Source organism: Erigeron canadensis, chromosome 7 (assembly GCF_010389155.1).
Source record: "Erigeron canadensis isolate Cc75 chromosome 7, C_canadensis_v1, whole genome shotgun sequence".
In the NCBI taxonomy this organism is placed as follows: Eukaryota; Viridiplantae; Streptophyta; class Magnoliopsida; order Asterales; family Asteraceae; genus Erigeron; species Erigeron canadensis.
The window spans coordinates 28,114,962-28,133,890 of record NC_057767.1 but is presented as its reverse complement, the minus strand read 5'-3'; the positions used below and the strand labels follow the sequence as shown (position 1 = coordinate 28,133,890).

General features: G+C 30.3%; 1 protein-coding gene and 1 long non-coding RNA gene across 2 annotated transcripts; one reads left to right on the top strand and one right to left on the bottom strand.

Moving 5' to 3' along the window:
• Positions 1 to 7,970: 7,970 nt before the first annotated feature.
• Positions 7,971 to 9,276, bottom strand: LOC122609576. Its single transcript, XR_006325336.1, has 3 exons — positions 8,769 to 9,276; positions 8,435 to 8,482; positions 7,971 to 8,250 (listed from the first exon to the last, which is right to left on the bottom strand). It is a non-coding gene; the product is annotated as an uncharacterized LOC122609576 (long non-coding RNA).
• A 4,419-nt stretch (positions 9,277 to 13,695) lies between these two features.
• On the top strand, positions 13,696 to 15,288 carry LOC122607630. The gene has a single exon (XM_043780647.1). It carries the CDS (start codon positions 14,024 to 14,026, stop codon positions 15,173 to 15,175), a length of 1,152 nt encoding a protein of 383 aa, XP_043636582.1. The 5' UTR covers positions 13,696 to 14,023; the 3' UTR covers positions 15,176 to 15,288.
• Positions 15,289 to 18,929: the final 3,641 nt, after the last annotated feature.

Sequence of the window (18,929 nt, the reverse complement as noted above, 5' to 3'; positions counted from 1 at the left end):
GCACACTATAACATTTTAGGCATAGTTTATTACATTTTGGCGCACTAAACCCAATTGTTTATCAAATTAGTATAGTTTCAATATTTTTTTACCAAAATAGAATATGTATGATGTATATGTATAGATATACTGAAATAAAGAAAGAAAGCGATAGATGGAAAAAATTTATGATGTATATTGAAGGCTAGCTGAAAAATTGAAATGAAATGTTTTACTGTCTATTTCAACTTCATATGTATTTTCATCTACACTATATTGATAATGTAGAGAAAAACTCACCTTTTGCGGGTTGAAAGAAATGGAAGAGGAAGTACGGTTCAAAGGGGGTAGCGTTTAGATTGGCAAGCCTCACAAAGCTCTTTACGATTTTGATGGTTTTATGTACAAACTCGAAAAAAATTGGACAAAATGTGAAAATGGTCATTTTTTCGGCTTTTGTGGGACTGAGGTTATTATTTCCTTTAAATTTTCTTAGCATTTGTTTCTCTATCTCTATCTAATTTGTCGATTCCATTTGATATTATATCTTTCGCATTATTATATGTTGGGTCTCTTTGGTAAGGGGCTTTTAGGGGCTTAAAAGCCCTTAGTTTTTAAAAATAAGTTCCTTTGAAAATTATAGCCCTGTTTGGTAATATATATAAGAAATCAAAAGCCTCAGTCCTGAAAAACTCCTAAAAGCTCCAAAAGGTCTTTAATATAAAAGCTCGTAGGAAGAGAGTTGAAAAAAAAACCCCAGCCCCTAGTCCCAACCTCAGGCTCCAGCCCTTAGCCCTTAACTATAAATCCAATTCCAAGCTTTTGTGTCAAACATATCCGTTAAAATTAGATTAACTTCCTGCATAATATACGAAATAAACATATTAAGTTTTCATAATAATTAAAGATTAAATATGTGTTAATATGATGAGACTATATTTAAAAACATATTTTGTACCAAATATGGTTAGTAAAGTTTGTATGTTATATTTTTGTATAATAATGATCTAAAATTAATACTATTTAAATACTATTTGTTGAATAATGACAATATTTTTTTTTGGAAATGATTTTATTGTTTATGATTTGTGAGATCTGTTGATTATATATTTGTCAAATAATGATATAAAATTAAATATAATTAAAACATGTTTATTTATTTAATATAGTAATAAAACGATGGAAAAATATACTATCTTCTTATTTGTATACAAGGTATTCGCGCGTTGCGGCGTGATGGAGGTTATGGCGGGGTGGTGATGTAACGGTGGTGGCGGTGATGAGGTGATCAACCTGACGGGCTTCGCCCTTAGACATAAAGACTCCACCATCATATTTAAAAATTCGCCGAAAGTATATCGAATGACCTCTCTAATGAAAGATTATTAAAATTTTAAGAACACCCATATAATTTTTATAATTTATCGATGTATGGTTTTTAAGATAAAGCTTTTGAATGAATTAGAGGAATTAAATGATTTATGGAGGAGAGGGAAAAAATGAGTGGTTGAAATTTGAGTAGAGAGAGTGAGTATTATAGTTATTTTAAGTAAATATAGAATAGATAGGATGAGCATTTTGGGAAAATAAATGTTAAAACCTAAAATTTTATACAAGAGACTATTTGCTTTACAATATAGTATAAATATCAAATTGTAAACTTTAAACTTCAATATATATCTATCTAATAAGGTCACATGACATTTCTAATAAAGTTTACATAAAATTGAGTGATCATACTCTTACTTTTTAAATCCCAAGATATATATACATAAGCTTTTATGAATTTTAATACAATGTACTTACTAATTTAAAATTTATAAAATAATTAATTACTCAAAATATGATTTTAAATTCCAAATACTATTTTAAAGATAATTAAAAAAATAGGATAATGTCCATGGAGGACAAAAAAAACTTATAGTAAGATATCCAAAAATATAAAAGAACCCCACGTAAAAAATACAAGAAACAAATTGATATTTTTGATATATGCGTTATATAATGATGATTAAGCTTATTTATAAAATAACTTTTTCTTTATATAAATATGTTTTTTTCATTTTTGTTAGATTTTTTTTTTTACTTTTATTTGTAAAGCCATGATAACTTAGTAGCTTTTAAAAACAATATAAATCTAACACTTATTTTGAGATGCATAAGCTAATTTATACTTTTTAATCTGTTGTATTGATAATGCTTAACAATAAAATTTAACTTTGCTCATATGATTATATATTATTTTCTTTTGTTTGAAAATGTTTATTTTTCAATCATGTAATTATATATTTTAAAATTGAGTCATCATACTTTTATTTTTTAAGTCTCATGATATATATAGATAAACTTTTGTTGGTAAGATCTTTCGCCTTAAAAGGATCTACCTACATTCGAATTCAGTTTTCAAATTTATTGGGTAGATTAATTCGAAGTTTTTTGGAATTTATGTGTTCAATCTCAAGTTTTTGTGTAATTTAAAAATAGTGATAGAATACTATGTCGTTTAAAAAAATTACTACTTCTAAAGTAATAAAAGTTAAATTCACCTCACGTAAATTAGGTACATCAAACAAATGAATATTTTTGAAACGTATGTCTCTTTTGAAAGTCATGATGATAATAATCTAATAGTTATATAAAAATAACCTAAGTGAAAGAAAATGTAATAAAAATGTAATAATGATTAGGATTTAGAGAATTTTGGCTAACTTAGTTTTTCAACACGCAGATTTATATATAAATTTGGTTTATTGATCTTTCATAAGCTCGGGCATTATTTTTGTCATTGAGATTTGAAGGATTTATATATTATTATTTATTTATGACATTTATGGTATATTATAATAAATAATAAAGGTATATTTGAAAATTATAATTTACACTTTTTGCTTTCCACCACTAAAATACATTTTTCATCATTAATATTTATTTAAAAGGGATATATTATTTATTTATGGTATATCATAATAATTAAGAAGTGTATATTTGAAAATTATAACTTACATTTTTTTGCTTTTCACCACTAATTTACACTTTTCATTATACGAGTATATAATTATTTAATATTTTGTCTAATCATAAAAAATATAACTATTAATATAGTCATTCGATAAAGATGAAATAATTTAATTTAATCCAATGGTTTTGATTAATTTAATCCAATGGTTCTAAATCAAAGATGAAATTCATCTAAGAGTTCCTATTTATTTAGCAATAAATTTAGGACCTTGTTATATATAAATTGGTAGATAATCTTCAAAACTCAATTTCAATTGTTAAACAAACAAATTTATCAAACTATCGTACCCTTTTCACTTTCCTATTTCTCTTTTAGAGCTATCCCCAATTCCCCCTCATTATCAAACCATTTTACAAACCAAACACACCCTTACTTCTTTGAACATTACATACTTTAATAAAACAATAGGATGTAAACAGTAATTATTTTATCTTTTGCGTCAAAAACACAGATAAGATATATATTTTGTTTACAAAAATATAAGCAAAGTAGTCTATAGAAGGGGCGGTATGCCCTTTACCTCCTATCCTAGAGATTTGGGGTTTGAACTTTGAAGTCCTCTCCTTGCCATTTTTTTTATTCTTCAAAATTTTCAAATGTATAGACATATGTTTTCAAGATTTCAGAAGTTTACAGTTTGTCCCCTCCACTTATGTTTTCTTTTTGATTTAGTCCAAAATCTTAATTTTTTTCTTTGTTTTTTAACTATCCGAATACTTTTGTTGTTTTGTTGTTTTTTTATTTTGCTATTCTTGTTTTTTCAGAACTATATTTGTAAATATTTGGTTTTTTATAACTTTTATGTTTTTAAATGTTATTTCCTACATCATTTTTTGGGTTTATGATGGTGTGTGTTATTGCCTTTTTTTTACGAAAAACACAGATGTTTTAGAAAGGTCAAACCACCTAGTTGTCTAATAATGTAAAAGGCTTTTTTCTTTGGATCTTTTCCAATTTCCATCATTTAACTATATAGGCTTTCTTGGTTAGTTTATTATTTGGGCCTGGAGAAGTTCAATCAAGTCTGGGCTCAGAAGAATAGAACTTAACTGAACGTATTAATATTTGGGCTGAAACGGAAACTTAATTTATTCCCGTGAATTTTGGAGTAAGTGGGATCTTTACTTCTTTAAAACCTTCATATAATGCTTTTGGCACTCACGCTAAATACTTGGTAGATGTGAATATGTGAATAAATAAACTTCAGAGGAAAGTATATAAATAGATGAAGTAAAATAACTAAATAAAGGGCAAATAACCCTTATCATGCACTTAACCATTGTATCAGTTTATTTTTTCTTCCACAACGGGCAAATATAGTTGTTAACAGTTAGTTTTTTTTTTCAAGTCAGTAGTTAAATGTCAAAACTCAGATTTAAACTTGGGACCATCTTCGACCGATTGCATTAAAATTTAATGTATTAGTGTCTCGTCCTCAATATAGAGACTCGTCACACCTAACCACTTATATCACTAAATTTCACAAAAATCTCAGCTTATCAATGTCAGCAATCCCCACACACCCCTATAAAACCATAAATAGAGTATAAGGATTATTATCCACCCCCCATATCCCTACCACTATTTTTTGGTATCTCGACCACTACTACTTTGCAGCGAGGGTTGCTGCAAAAAGTGAAAAAAGTGCTGGCCCCCATGTCTATAATGGTAAATATGGCAGAATAAAAGCGGGCCCCGTGTCAGGGTCGCTGCAAAAAGTCTGGTTGGATTACCAAAAAGGTGGTCGGGTTACCAGACGCCTTATTATCTGTGAATGTAATTAACTATGACAAGATGTCTATATTACGTAAAAATCTTGTAAAATATCTATGTAATGTAATGAACTTACAAATATTGGTTATTGGACGTATCCGGATATATGTGACAACCATATAAACTATCATTACACAAACATTTTACAAAATTTTTACATAACATATAGACAATTAGGCATAGTTAGCTACATCCATAGGTAATAATCCCTATAACAAAATAATAATAACATTAAATTCCAATACGTCGAGAGTTCCAAAGAGGTAGTCATCGTATCAACGCAATATGTGAGAGATTTTCACACCTAAAGTTAGGCGCCAAACAACCTTATATTCCCTTTTCTTTATATATATATATATATAGAGAGAGAGAGAGAGCCCAGTTATAAAGAGAACCATCAAAAGGTCGAGAACTGCGAGAACTAAATCTAAACCAATCATTTTTTTTTTAATTTAAAATAAACTATTTAATTGAAAGGGTAAAATAGTGAAACTAACTTTTTTATATATTAATTAAAAGAATTGATCGTAACCGTTTTTTCATCCACAAGCCACCATTTTCGTTAAAACAAAACTGATGTGATGATATACATATTAATTCAATGAATCTATGTTTACTGTCCACCATATCTAGCCACGAATTGTAGTTTTATCCAAAAGTTTTATTTTGTACTAATACATACAAATGTCTTACTAATTTTACAACTGACGAGTGTGTACGTACACATGTGAACAAGTTTGACATTATGTGAATATTTAATAATTACATATGTGTACATGTGTAATCATACATGTGTACAACTGTACATATTTTTATTTTTTTAATAATTAATAATTACATGTGTGTATATATGTATTTTTTATGTTCACGTATGTTTTTATACATACAATCTTTCTAAATTTTTGGATATATATGTGTAAATAGTTATAAGAAAATAAAAAAATAATTAAGTAATTCAAAGCATCAACATTTGTCTATTATTAAACCACTTGTGTAGTGGTTATGGTGTATGACTCGTGCTGGATCAAAAGTCGGAGTAGAATGAGTTGGTGATATCAGTGCAAACTATTACTCGTAAATGTTTGTTTGGAGTTTCATGTGTTTTTTAGTGATATTAAAAATAGAATAAACATATAGATCAAAATTTTGTGTAAAAGAGAAAACAAAATATGTAACTGTGTTTACGTTTATGTTGGCATCAATTAAGAGAAAATTCCTAAATTGCCCTTTTCCATTAATAAATGTTATATTAAATTTCTTTTAATTAATTAAATGTCACAATTAATTGTAGCCTTTGATTAAATTATTTTGTGGTTAAGATTGGTTCTCTCAGTTCTCGACCTTTTATTGGTTCTCATTTTATCTTTTAAACCGGACACTCACATATTAATTTTTTAAACCATAAAAATCATAGGGACCAGACATTTATTCATTAAACAATTAATAATAAAATATTAGTATGTGAGGGGTTCCATGCCTAAGCTTAGGTGCCGGACAATCTTATATTCACTTTTTCATATATATATATATATATATATATATAGGTAAAGTTGAACTTTAACCATTATATTAAATCTAATGATTAAGATTAAAATTTGATATTTAAATCTCAACCATTGGATATCCAATGGTTAAAAGACAATCTAACTTTTGATATAAAATTGAATCAAGTTGAGAGGATTTCAATTTATATCAATTTATATATCTATGGATGCTTTTGATATTATCCATAAATTATAAATGAGAGCCGAGAAATGAAAGACCTCACATTGTATTGAAAAGACTAGCTTTTCACACACACCCGACATTTTGGTTGCTTTTGATTTTCGTTTAGGTTGTACGTATCAATGACAATCTATCAAGCTAGCAAACACAGCTAGCAGCTAGAATTGGGTAAACTATGCCTTTTTGTCCTCACAAAAATAGCGAAAAAAGGGTCAGAACATCATATTCGTTATCAGGTACTAGTCATCTCAAATATGGTTGGTGTACGAAGACAATACACGATAAAGTTATGCACTTTACATTTATTTTTACCAGAAAAGCAACCAACTTTCCGTTTTAATTTAAAAAAAAAACAATTTTGTACATATATTAGGTGCTGATGATGATGCATACATCCTTTTGTGAGAATGGCAAGCATTTTTGTTTCTTAACGTTTACGGGTTATTTTGTGAGAAACTGAAAATATACTGTCTCAAAGTGATATGCGGACGAATACTAAAAAAGAATTAGACAAATTCTTAAATAGAACTTTTATTTAATTTACGCAACAAATTTATTTTCGACTGATAAAATTGATACTTTAACTGTTTAAGTGTATTTAAACAGAATAAAACTATGGGTTCATCACTATTTAATGACTTCAAATTTAATCGTTTTTCAATGAAACTTTAAAAATTACATGATTTTCACTATCAGGTTGTCTCTATTGGTATTGATTATAGATTTATCAAGTCTACAAAAATAATACTGTATTACTTGATACATGTTCTGTACTTTTCAAAAGTTATGTATGGTCGGTTATCAACACTTTTGTAAATACTTTTAAAATTTTACATTGTCCTCTTCAAGATGAACATGAAAATGGTGATTTTTTCAAAAAAAAAAAAAGAATAAAGTAACATGTATGTACAATTGTACAACAGGTCAACAATACAAGTAACTTCAAGGAATAATGATGCAAGAATTAGCATTATAAACCATATTTAGAAAAGAACTTTACACATAATAACATACACACAAATGCAAAAGTTATACAAAAATTTAGGGCCTTCTAAATTAAAGAGCCGAATCCTTGCTTCAATGACTTCATGTCGAGTGACTATCATAAAGACGGTCTTGACTATAGGTTAAAAAGTTAAGGTAGTTAAAATGTCAATGAGTATTTCTTGCCTAAGATTTTCATGAACATTTTGCAAGATCTAACTTTTAATTTTGAACAACTAAGTAAAACATTATTTGATATAATATTTTGGAAGATTTTAGTTTGAATAAACATTTATTTTTTAAAATTATAAAGATACTCATTTCATAATTTTTGGTTGAAGTTTTTTAATATCCACTTCTGTTATTTTACACTCTTAAATAGCACTTACCGCTAATATACCTTTAAAAATCAGAACTCTAACAACTTTAATCGTTGTTGGAAAAAAAAACCAAACAACTTTGATTAATTAAAAACCATAGTTTACCATTCTAACTAAAAGTGACAATTAGAATTGAAGCTACAATTACTTATGTCAAACATATATAATAGAGAAAGTGTTACAATGATCCATGTGGTTTGTCATATTCGCATTTTGCCCCTTGTGCTTTTTTTCCCTGGCAAATGGTCCCTGGATTTTCTATTCTCATTGCCACAAGTCCCTAACACTAACTTCCGTTACTTTTAGCTGTTAAACCCCTCACATGCATACCACATGAGGGTGTTTTGGTCTTTTTGACCCAATTTCTCCCAATCTTTTATCAATCATCATCTTCTTCGTCAGAAAGAATTTTTGATTTACAACAGAAGAATATGGAGACCAAAGCAAAAAAGAAAATCAATAAATTACTACAGATTTATAATAAATAATATCTATAAATAAATATATATACATACATATACATATATTGATATAGATAGATAGAATATATGAAATTGTGCAGTCTTAGACTTACAGAGTTATTGTTAGATTTAGATTGACTCCCGTATGCATCCATCGAAAACTTCTATCCAGGCAAAAGGTTTACAACATTATTAATCTTGTAGTGTAATTCCATTAATAACACTAATTATCATGTATTGTAATTCTACAAAGTTACATACTTTCTCGGTTGCCATTAAAGCTTCATCACAACAACCCAATTGTTTTTTACAGTTTAAAATTAACCTAAAAACTACTAAATATCTACCTATATTAATTTAATAAAAACCCATTTGTTGTTATGGGGTGAGGAGGTTTAAAAGTACTATGAGTATTGCAACTTATTTATGTCTAAGAAAAAATCCCACCTCATCGAAAAGTTTGACCTTTAATATCAATTTTTGACCTTTGAGATCCACCACACTCCACCGGAACACACCTTTAGTCATCACCGTTGGTCCATTCATCACCAGACCAAAAGCCATCTGCACCTTTATCTCTCATCACGGCAACAAGAGATATCATCACGACCCAACACCTTTATCTCCATTATCCCCACCACCGCCACCACCCAGCCGGACTACCCACCTGAGGTTCGATTTGACCACCTCGCATTACCGCACCACTACCGTCGTAACCCCCACAATGGCTACCATTTTTCACTTGGTATTTTTGAAGATCCAAAAACCCAATTTAGAAATCCCCCAATTGTCATCATCGTCATCATCATCTTCAACGTCTTCTTTTTCATTTTCTTATGATTTGTATTGCTACTTATTTTTCATACATATAGTTATGATTTGTATTGCTTCTTATTTTTCATAGATATAGTGATAGTAATAATAGACAGAGATACACTGATAGCTACAATCTATGGAGTATATTATATTATTAAGAGTATATAAATATGGGAAAATGATCTGTATCGCATACTTTATTTAAACTTAGGAATGACAAATAAACCCATACCCGATGGGGAAAACCGAAACCCGATACTTTTAGGCTGGGTTTGGAGCCGGGTATGGAAATGGTTTTGATTATTATAGCGGGTTTGGGTCCGGGTCGGTTTTAAATGAAAACCCGCGAACCCAACCCGTATATCCGAAACCCACCCCGAACCCGTATATACTACATAATATAATAATAATATGTTTATATAATAAATAGTTTATATCGAAATGACATGCAACTAGTTAGCATTTTATTTTATGCGTTATGATATTATGTCAAAATCTAGTAACGTGAAAGTGTTGGAACAAGAAATTAGTCAAAAGTAAAGTTCACTTATTAATAGATGAATGTCAATACTAATCAGTAGTGTTCCAAATTTATTTTAGCTACAAATCATCTCGATACTACAAATGTTATGACTAAAATTTCAAAAGATAGTATTAATAACGGATATCCGATTACCCGCGGAGAAACCCGTTACCCGGCGGTTAGTGAATAAACGGGAACCCGGCGGGTTCGGGTCTGGGTATGAGACGGTGATTTTTAACTGGGTCCGGGTCCGGGAGTACCTAAACTCGGCCCATACCCGGTCAAATGCCACCCCTACTAAGCTTAGTGAAACGACTCGACTCCATTTAAGAAAAATACGATTTTTATTTTTTTTTTGTTCTGGCCGTAAATTTATGGTCCATGGCTGTAAATTTACAGCTTAAATACAACTAACCGTAAAATTTGCACCGTAATTTGCTCTTGGATTTTTTTCGTTCCTGTTTAAAAACAACTCAAAATTTCAAGGTCTGTAAATTTATGGCCCTGGGCCGTAAATTTACGGTCCCATGTAAATCAATGGGCCGTAAATTTATGGTCAGGGACCGTAAATTTATGGTCCGACCTGCACATTTCCATTTTAGCCAAAAATCCATATTTCACTTTCAATGGTTCAAATTCTTTAAACCAAAACACCAAAATGAGTAAAATCATATATTACAACATAATTGATAGGTCCAAAACCTTAACCATTGATATATACATCAAAACGACCAAACGGGTCATTCGCCCGTAGTTAACAAAAGTGGCAAATGGGCGATTTAACCCTTTTTAGTTTCATACATAATTCAACAAAACTCATGACTTTCAAAACATAATAATATACTTGTTTTACTAAAAAAAACAAGTATCAAGAGCCAAAATGTACCAAGGGATTGTCTACAAGAATTACCCAAGATGTCAACCTTCCAATTCTTCAAAACCTTCCGCTCTAGCTTTACCCGACCGGTTCCTTGCTCTTGCTACTACTACCAACTCCTAAAAATGTTAAACAACTAAAACATAAGCAATAAAGCTTAGTGAATACATATGAATATAACCAATGCTATCCATACAATACTAAATACTTAAAACAATTTAAGTCATTCAATTACAATTCAAAACAACATCTACAAACAAAGCCTGATCATATCTTTTCTACTTGGCCAAGGACATATGCTAGTAGGTACATCATCTACTAGTTTTTCATACAAAATGTGCTAGTAGGTACATTATCATCTACTAGTCTTACACCAAGCCAATATATGCTAGTAGGTACATATTCATCTACTAGTCTTACACAACTCATACATAATTGGTATCATAGTGATTATTCATTTATGAACTCCATATCACACCTATAAATACAAACATATGTACTCACCTTGATTTTGGCTATTTGACAATATATGACTATTAATTTCCACAAAATGATCTTCAACACCTAAACATAATTCAACACATTTGTATTTATGAGTTCAATGGCCCAACTCTTTCATAATTATCTAACAAATTTCACCATAATGCTATCATCATGGTGTTTGGCTATTCAACACCTTTTAAACAAATCAAATTCTCATAGTAAAGCTTCATATTATATCTACTAGCCAAACACCACAAAATGTAAGGTTCTTGCTATGGGGGTTTCTCTTTATTAACATATTTCCTCAATCAAACTATCAATTTCTCAATTCAAATTATTAGGGTTTTACTTGAAAACCCCAAATGACAAAACCCCCAAATAGCAAAACTAAGAACCCTAATTTAAATAAAAGAAATCAAGATTAAACTAAAGAAATCAATACCTCAAAGATTCAATAATTTAAACTTGAATCAAAAGTCTCTCTTCCTCTTTTTCTTCTCAATTTTCGGTCCCCATATTCCAACACATAAACCCTAACTTTAAATTTTTACTTCTTGAAGATTATTGTTATTCACTTAAGGAATTCTTTGCTTAATTGATAAATTCACAAAAGTGAATTGAATTCACTTGATTTGAATATAAAGAAGAGGTAATAGAAGATTAGAGAGAAAAGAGAATACAATTATGAGTCATAATCTGAATTTTGGATGACCCCTTCTCCCTTAGCCACGTCCCATTTCAAATTAGGTGGGTATAATACCCCTAACCACTAAAGTTTCAACTAATTTAACCCCTTTTCTCAAAATAAAACACTAGGAAATTAATTTAATGTTAAAACTATAATAAGGGTAAATTTTCTATTACCTTAAAAATAGTGGGGTGTTACACTTAGGTACTGCCACTTTAAAAAAAGTTAAAAATTAAACCTTTAAATTTGATAAACATACATAGCCCCCCATGAAATTTAAATAACCTCCCCCCTGAATTTTACATAATCCTCCCTTCTTTACCTAAAATAAGTACTGCATGCTTTACCTAACATTTCCCCTATAAATATAGATAAAAAACATATGTAGATATATTATTATATATATAATTAAGTAAATATAGTCCCTATGATTTGGCAAAAGGACAATTATACCCTCATGTGGTATGCATGTGAGGAGTTTAACTTCCAAAAATAATGGAAGTTAGTGTCAGGGACGGTTGACAACAAGAATGAAAAATCTAGGGACCATTTGCAACGAAAAAAAAAACACAAAAGACAAAATGCGAATATAACAAACCACATGGACCATTTGTGATATTTTCTTTATATATTATATATTAGAGAATGGTCTTATTAGTTATTAGTGTAACTACATGATTATGTATTACAGGAAAATACGTATAAAAAAACAACACTATTATTATTTAATATTTTAATTACGAATCTCTTCTATTCAACTTTTCTAAAGATTATTTTTCTCTATTTTCAGGCTCCTGATACAGTTATTGACCAACTTGAAAACTTGAACATGTGTTTTTAGGCAGAAATCGAAAGACACAAAAAAATCAAGTGGATATAATATGGACTCATATAATAAAACTTAAAGAAAATGGGGGCTTGGGTATTGGCTCTTTGAAGACCTCAAACATCGCGCATGTTAGCCAGATGGTGGTCATGATTTGGGACAGAACTACCAAATGTGGTGTAAAGTGGTGGTGGTTATATATGGTCTGTCACGTAATGAGCGATATTCCCATTATAGAAGCCATTTGGGGGAGTATGAAAAAAAGTATATAAGATGAAGGCTGAACGGGTAGAGCTCAACAGTATAATTGGCACAGGAAATTATGTTGTGAAAATAGTAAGAAAATGACTCGATGGTGCTTCAAGTAATGCTGTAACAATGTTTTTTGGTGGAACAATTGGGTACCATATCTAAAAGGTAAACATAATGAGCTAGCGTGCTCGACTCAGTCGTTTACCAACCTACTTGTAACTTAGCAAAAGAAAAATAGTTGCAAGTTTAGTTCTTTGCCCACTGTGTAGTCAAACTGATGAATCAAGCGACCATCTCTTCACGAGTTGTTAAATAGCGATGAAAGCTTGATCAAACGTAGATAGTTAGTGCAAAATAAATCTAATGTTCGGACTTGCATTCTATTCACCAACTTTTCGCTAATGAAAAAGTGTGGAAGAAAATCATCAATGCACTATTTGAAATATCTATTTTCGTAACCTTCAAATAGACAGTACATGTATAAAAAATTCATCTTAGTAATATTCCTTTTATTCTGATTAATTCGTAGCCAATCAGTTATATTATAATTCTACATGATTAACAAATTTCTTATTAATAGTTCCATTGCATTTCTCATGTTTATGAAACAGTAAATCATCATTTACACGTTATATTTATATATAATATCATAACAAGAAAACAAATGGACTGTTTGATTTAAAGACTTCACACTAATTCGATCGAAATATTCTTGTTACAAGATTTAGTTTTATTACAAATTAAAATTCGTACACAAAGTCGTGTAAAAAGGATATTTACAAAAAGTTTCTTTTAACAGAATATATCTTACATGGTACATATATAAATCAAATTTTTGTCAATTCAAAACATCAATATAACATGTTTGTCACGCGAAGCTTTTTAGTTTTCATTATAATAATATGTTTTTGTTGACAATGGAAGTGGTGCAGAAGTTTAACATAGAAAAAACCCACCCGGCTAATCAAGTACTGTCGGATCACGCGCACTCGCACTTCCTCTTCCTACACGCTTTCCTTTTCCCCCTTCCTATCCTATATATTAGGGTTCATTATAAATATCAATTATTTCCTTATTCAAACTCATATCTATTTTTTTTTTTTTTAACTTATTACTTATTATTTGATTTGATCTAATATATAACACACACACATAATCTATATTGTTGTTTTTTTCGCTAATTGTTTAGTTATTGTAGTGTGTGTGTGTGTGTTTGATTTGATCTAATATAATAATTATGCCGTCTTTTAGTCGTAGGAAGAAGAAAAACCGGTTTTCGAGATTAGTGGCTGATCATATTCAGTCACCAAAACACGGCGGTTCACTTGTTGTGGAAACCGGTTTTCCTACTTCTTTGATTGATCTTTATGTTAGAAATCGGGGCAGGTTTCGTAATAAATCTGCTGTGAATGATTATGACAAAGATTCAGAAGTCAATTCGACGTTGACTTCGTTTTCGTCGTTATCGACTTCTGAAAATTTGTCTAGTGATTTAGATTTTAGAGATAATGATGAAATTGTTATAGAAAATGATGTTTTTTATGATGTTGTTAGTGATAGTTGTGATAGTAATTTAGAAGTAGAGAATTCGGGTGAGAATTCGGATAAAAATGTTGTAATGTTGAAGGTTTTTTTGATGATTTTTTTGGCGTTGGGAACAAAGGGGTTTGTAGTCGGGTTTATGATATCGGCTTTAGTTCTGTTTTTGCTTGAATATTTGGGGAAATCGTTGTTTGTGAGATCGAGTTTGAGTGCAGATCCTAAAACATTGATTGAAACCGGTTGTAATGAAAACAAGGATGTCAAAAGGTTAAAAAAAGAGAATGTGTTTAATGAAGTGTTGGAGATTAAAGAAGTTAACGATGAGTTAAAACAGACGATTAGGTCAGAGAAAGAGTCGGATGAAGTAGTTGTGATGGAAATTAGGCAAAAGAGTTCTCGAAAAGCTATAATGAAGTCGAAAATGAAGAAACTTGTACCCAAGAAACTACTTAAGTCAATGGGTTCAAAAGACGATTTAGCTTCTGAATTAAAAGAAGAAGAGTCGGTTAAACGTGTGCAGGATGTTAATAAACCGTTAGTTTTGTCTCATGAATGCTCGTATTCAAGTAACGAAGATTTGTGTAACTTGAACCAAGAACAGGACAAAATCGTAGAAATAGAAAGTTGTCGGTCTTCATCATCAACTTTGTCGAGTGAATTTGATTGCAATGTTGAGGAATTAGGGAGGGAACTAAAGCGGAATTCAGGGTATTTGGTTTTATGCTTGATTGTGCTGGCTGGACTAATCGGAGGACGGGTTATGGCAGTTGCATTTTCACTATCTTGGTGTTTTATTCTGAAGATATCACAATGGATAAGTTGTAAAGCTTCTCAGTTCCTAATTTAAGTTTGTTTGTTGGTTTACAATCTCTTTGTTGTTTTTTGTATCTAAATCCTTATGTTCATTACTTGTGCACAACTTGATTTAAGCAATAGAAGTATAGCTATACTATAATTTTATCTTTTCTGTTACCAGAGTTCATCTTACTTGTTGAGTTAATTATCACGATTAGTTTACTTAAACATACACATGGATTCGTGTTTTTACTTGTTCACTGTGTTTTGTTTGAACATAGATAAATATATATATTGTTAAGTTTCTAGGTATGGACTATTTCTGCAAGGAAGTGTAGATTCGGTTATTTTCTGCTAAAGAACCTGTGTCCAATGTCCAAACACCTTTTTCCGCTTACCATGCCCATTTGAGAGGTTCTTGCTGATTGTTGAATAGACATAGTTTTAAATTATGAATCCTAGCTTTGTGGACTAAGAAGTTTAGTGAAACCTTAAAGAACTTGCATTGCAGGGACATATCTGTTAATGACCATAAGTTCACAACTTAAAAGGTCAGGTTTCAAGCGATTTGGGGTTCTTAATCATTTCTTCACTTTGTAGCCAATGGCTATATAGCAGCTTTTCTCCAGTTCCTTCTTTTATGCAGTCTAGTTTAACCACCATCTTAGGAGAGCTAATTAGAGATATACTCGTATTATCCTATATTGATTTCAATCGTCAACGATGCTATATATATATTTACAAGCCATCAAGAATGCGGCAAGTGATGGATACATCCATAATCAATAGTCGACTCCAGTTAAGGTAAATGGTCTGGTTTCATCATCTGCAGGATTGTGTCTCGTTTTGTTTACGGCGCTTCACCATTTTTGTCTTGTAGTCGACATAGTATTTAAGTTGAAAGGTAGAGGTCAGCCCGGATCTTCTCTGTTTGGTTCCCTTATAGCTAGATTGATTGGTGGCTATGGTTTCAAGTTGGGTTATTGAAGTAAGTTAGTCAAGGTTTCTCGAACTCTTAAAGACCCGAATACCCAATTGGCCAATTGTCAACTGAAGATCATATTGTCAGACGATTTTAGTTGGTTCTGAGGCACTCTAGCTTGTATCCCAGTGAGAAATTATTGGGTTATGTTTAAGTCTTCGGTAAAAGTCTCGAGTAATGTTGCTTCATTTACAATTTGAAGTTTCAATGGTCGCCAATGTTTTAATTGAAGTATTCAAACATTTGGTTCTTAAGATTTCATTATATTCAACGCTTGGTAATGTATCCTTCCTCTCAAGTTGATTCACAAATAAATACAGTATATATGAATAAAAAACTAAGGTTCAAAATTATAGTAATAGAAAAGGGTAAAACTGTAAAAATGAAGCCCAACCAATGTGCCCCATTGGCACCTGACCATACGGATTCTTAATTTATATCAAGCTGATGATCTGAAATTGGAGATATAAGGACGTTTAACCGTTAATCTTTTTCACTTACATTTTTACATGACATGTCAGCTTCATCTACTTATCACTATCACCGTCTCTTTATATCTTTAACAATTCACCATATCTTTTATACTTTAATATAACACCACAATTTCCAATCAAAATAAAACAAACTATATCAAATAAAGAGATGGACTCCGATACTATAGGTGAATACATGCACTTTCTCCATCACCTACTCTTTTAACCCACACTCCTTAACCATTCATCTACTTCACTTTCTCACTTCACCTCCCATCTTCACATACCATTAACAATGGTCCAAGTATAACAAGCTAAATTTGGGTTAGATTTTTTTGTGTTGACAATAATACCATCGATCGTTCTTAGAAAATAAAAAATAAAAAATAAAATTAAACCTATATGAAAAGATTTACAATATTTGTTATCTCTACCCTTTTCAACGTGTGTACCAGTTTTGCATATGCTTTAATAGCTATGGATTAATGCAAGAAGCACTCAAACAAAAAATCTATCTTTTGGCTAATTTATGTGTTTTTCATATACAGCAATGATGAAGTGCAACAAAGGTGTCAATGTAGTGCAACGGCTTTTGCTCTTAAATAGTGTATCCTCTTTTTTAAAACCATATGCGTGTACTTACTAGTTTTTGGTGTCGTTGTAGTTGAAGTATGACTATATCTAAAAAGTATTGTTTGGTAAACACAGAATTGCCATAAAACGATAGTTCACTTTCCAAATTTATAATTGTAAAATGTACCTTTTTTTTTTTTTTTTTTTTTTATGTTTATCTCACTATTTTTGTTTGTATTTAAATAATTGTCAACTTATAATAAAAAATATATATGTTACTCAAGTATTTCTTTATGATTTATATAGTTATAGAGTTGAACCGAGAGATGAAGACAAATGCTCATCGTCTAAGATGGCTCTAAGGGGTGTTTGTGATTGATTGTGCAAAATATATTTTGCTAGCGTTTTAAAAAAAGCATGTATCAACCTTTTTCAGGATTACGTTTTGTCTTTGTGAAATTGCAAAAAATCAAAATATTTTTTGTCAAACACTCTTTTTCATTAATTACGTTATATAAGTGCAATAATCATTTTATTAAAACTCAATCCTAAACACCTCATTTGGATCCAAAATGAAAAAAAGAAATGAAACAACTGAATATCTCATCCTCACTAATGTGGTAGCCACAACTTTAAACGAAAACGTTGAAGAAAACGCCGACCCCGTTAACTCGAAAACGCCAAGGTCGGTGTTTCGATCTGAAAACGCTGGGAAAAATGAATGCGTTAAAAATGGCCTTTATGTATGGTAAATTTGTTGAACACTTTCGAGTTGAAGTATAGAATTGAATTTATTGTCTATTGCTTGTTATATTTTTTTATATATATAATAACAATAACAATCGTAAATTGTTTATCCTATCTTTTTATTTTTATTTTTTGCTAAGCCGAACTACCACCTAAAACATTGAAAAGTGAAAACTGCTAAAAATATTGAACTTGAGAAGGTTTAAGCAAAAAATATTGACGATGCAACTACGATTTGGGCTTCAAAAACACGAGCAATGGAAACTAGGAGAGGGCAATCAACAAAGTTTGTTGCATATATGTGGGTATTAAGAGCAAATATATAACTTGATAGAATGTTGGCTTGTATCTAAGCTGCCAATATGGCCAGGCTAATTGTCGATTATGGCGTGTTAACTTGGACCGTTGTTGGTGACTTAGTGTAGCAAGTTTATCCAAATAATTCTGTTTTGATCAATTTTTCCAAAAAATTATTTACACTTTTAAGAGTAAGACTACTGGCTTGTAGTTTATGCTATATATGAAAACCAGTAAAACATCGTAAGTTTATTACTTAATTTAATAGCAATAAAATGATACACATAGGTTGACATTCAAATTCAGAATATAATAAGAAAACTCCTCATAAAACAAAACACAAAAATAATAGCACATAAGCGTATAGAGTTAAGTATATGTTAGAGTTTAAGTTATCAAAGCATAGTATACTTTTTATTTAAGATTGTTTGTTTCGTATCATGTATTTTCCTTTCTTGATAACTCGAGTAACCATACCATATATTAATTAAGTTCAAATTTATAATTAAGGTATATCATAGATTCACATGATTAGGGGTAAATGAGTGAGAACCTTTTGATCTCATGTATTGTCTTGGTATTTAGAATGTACACTACATAAATTCATGCTTGGTGACTCACAATTTTCACACATGGATTATATAAGATACAATTTCTGTACTTGTTTATGACAAGATTTGAACACGTAAGTCCGTAACTTATAGTTTTAATCTGTGGCGTAAGGTGATCACATG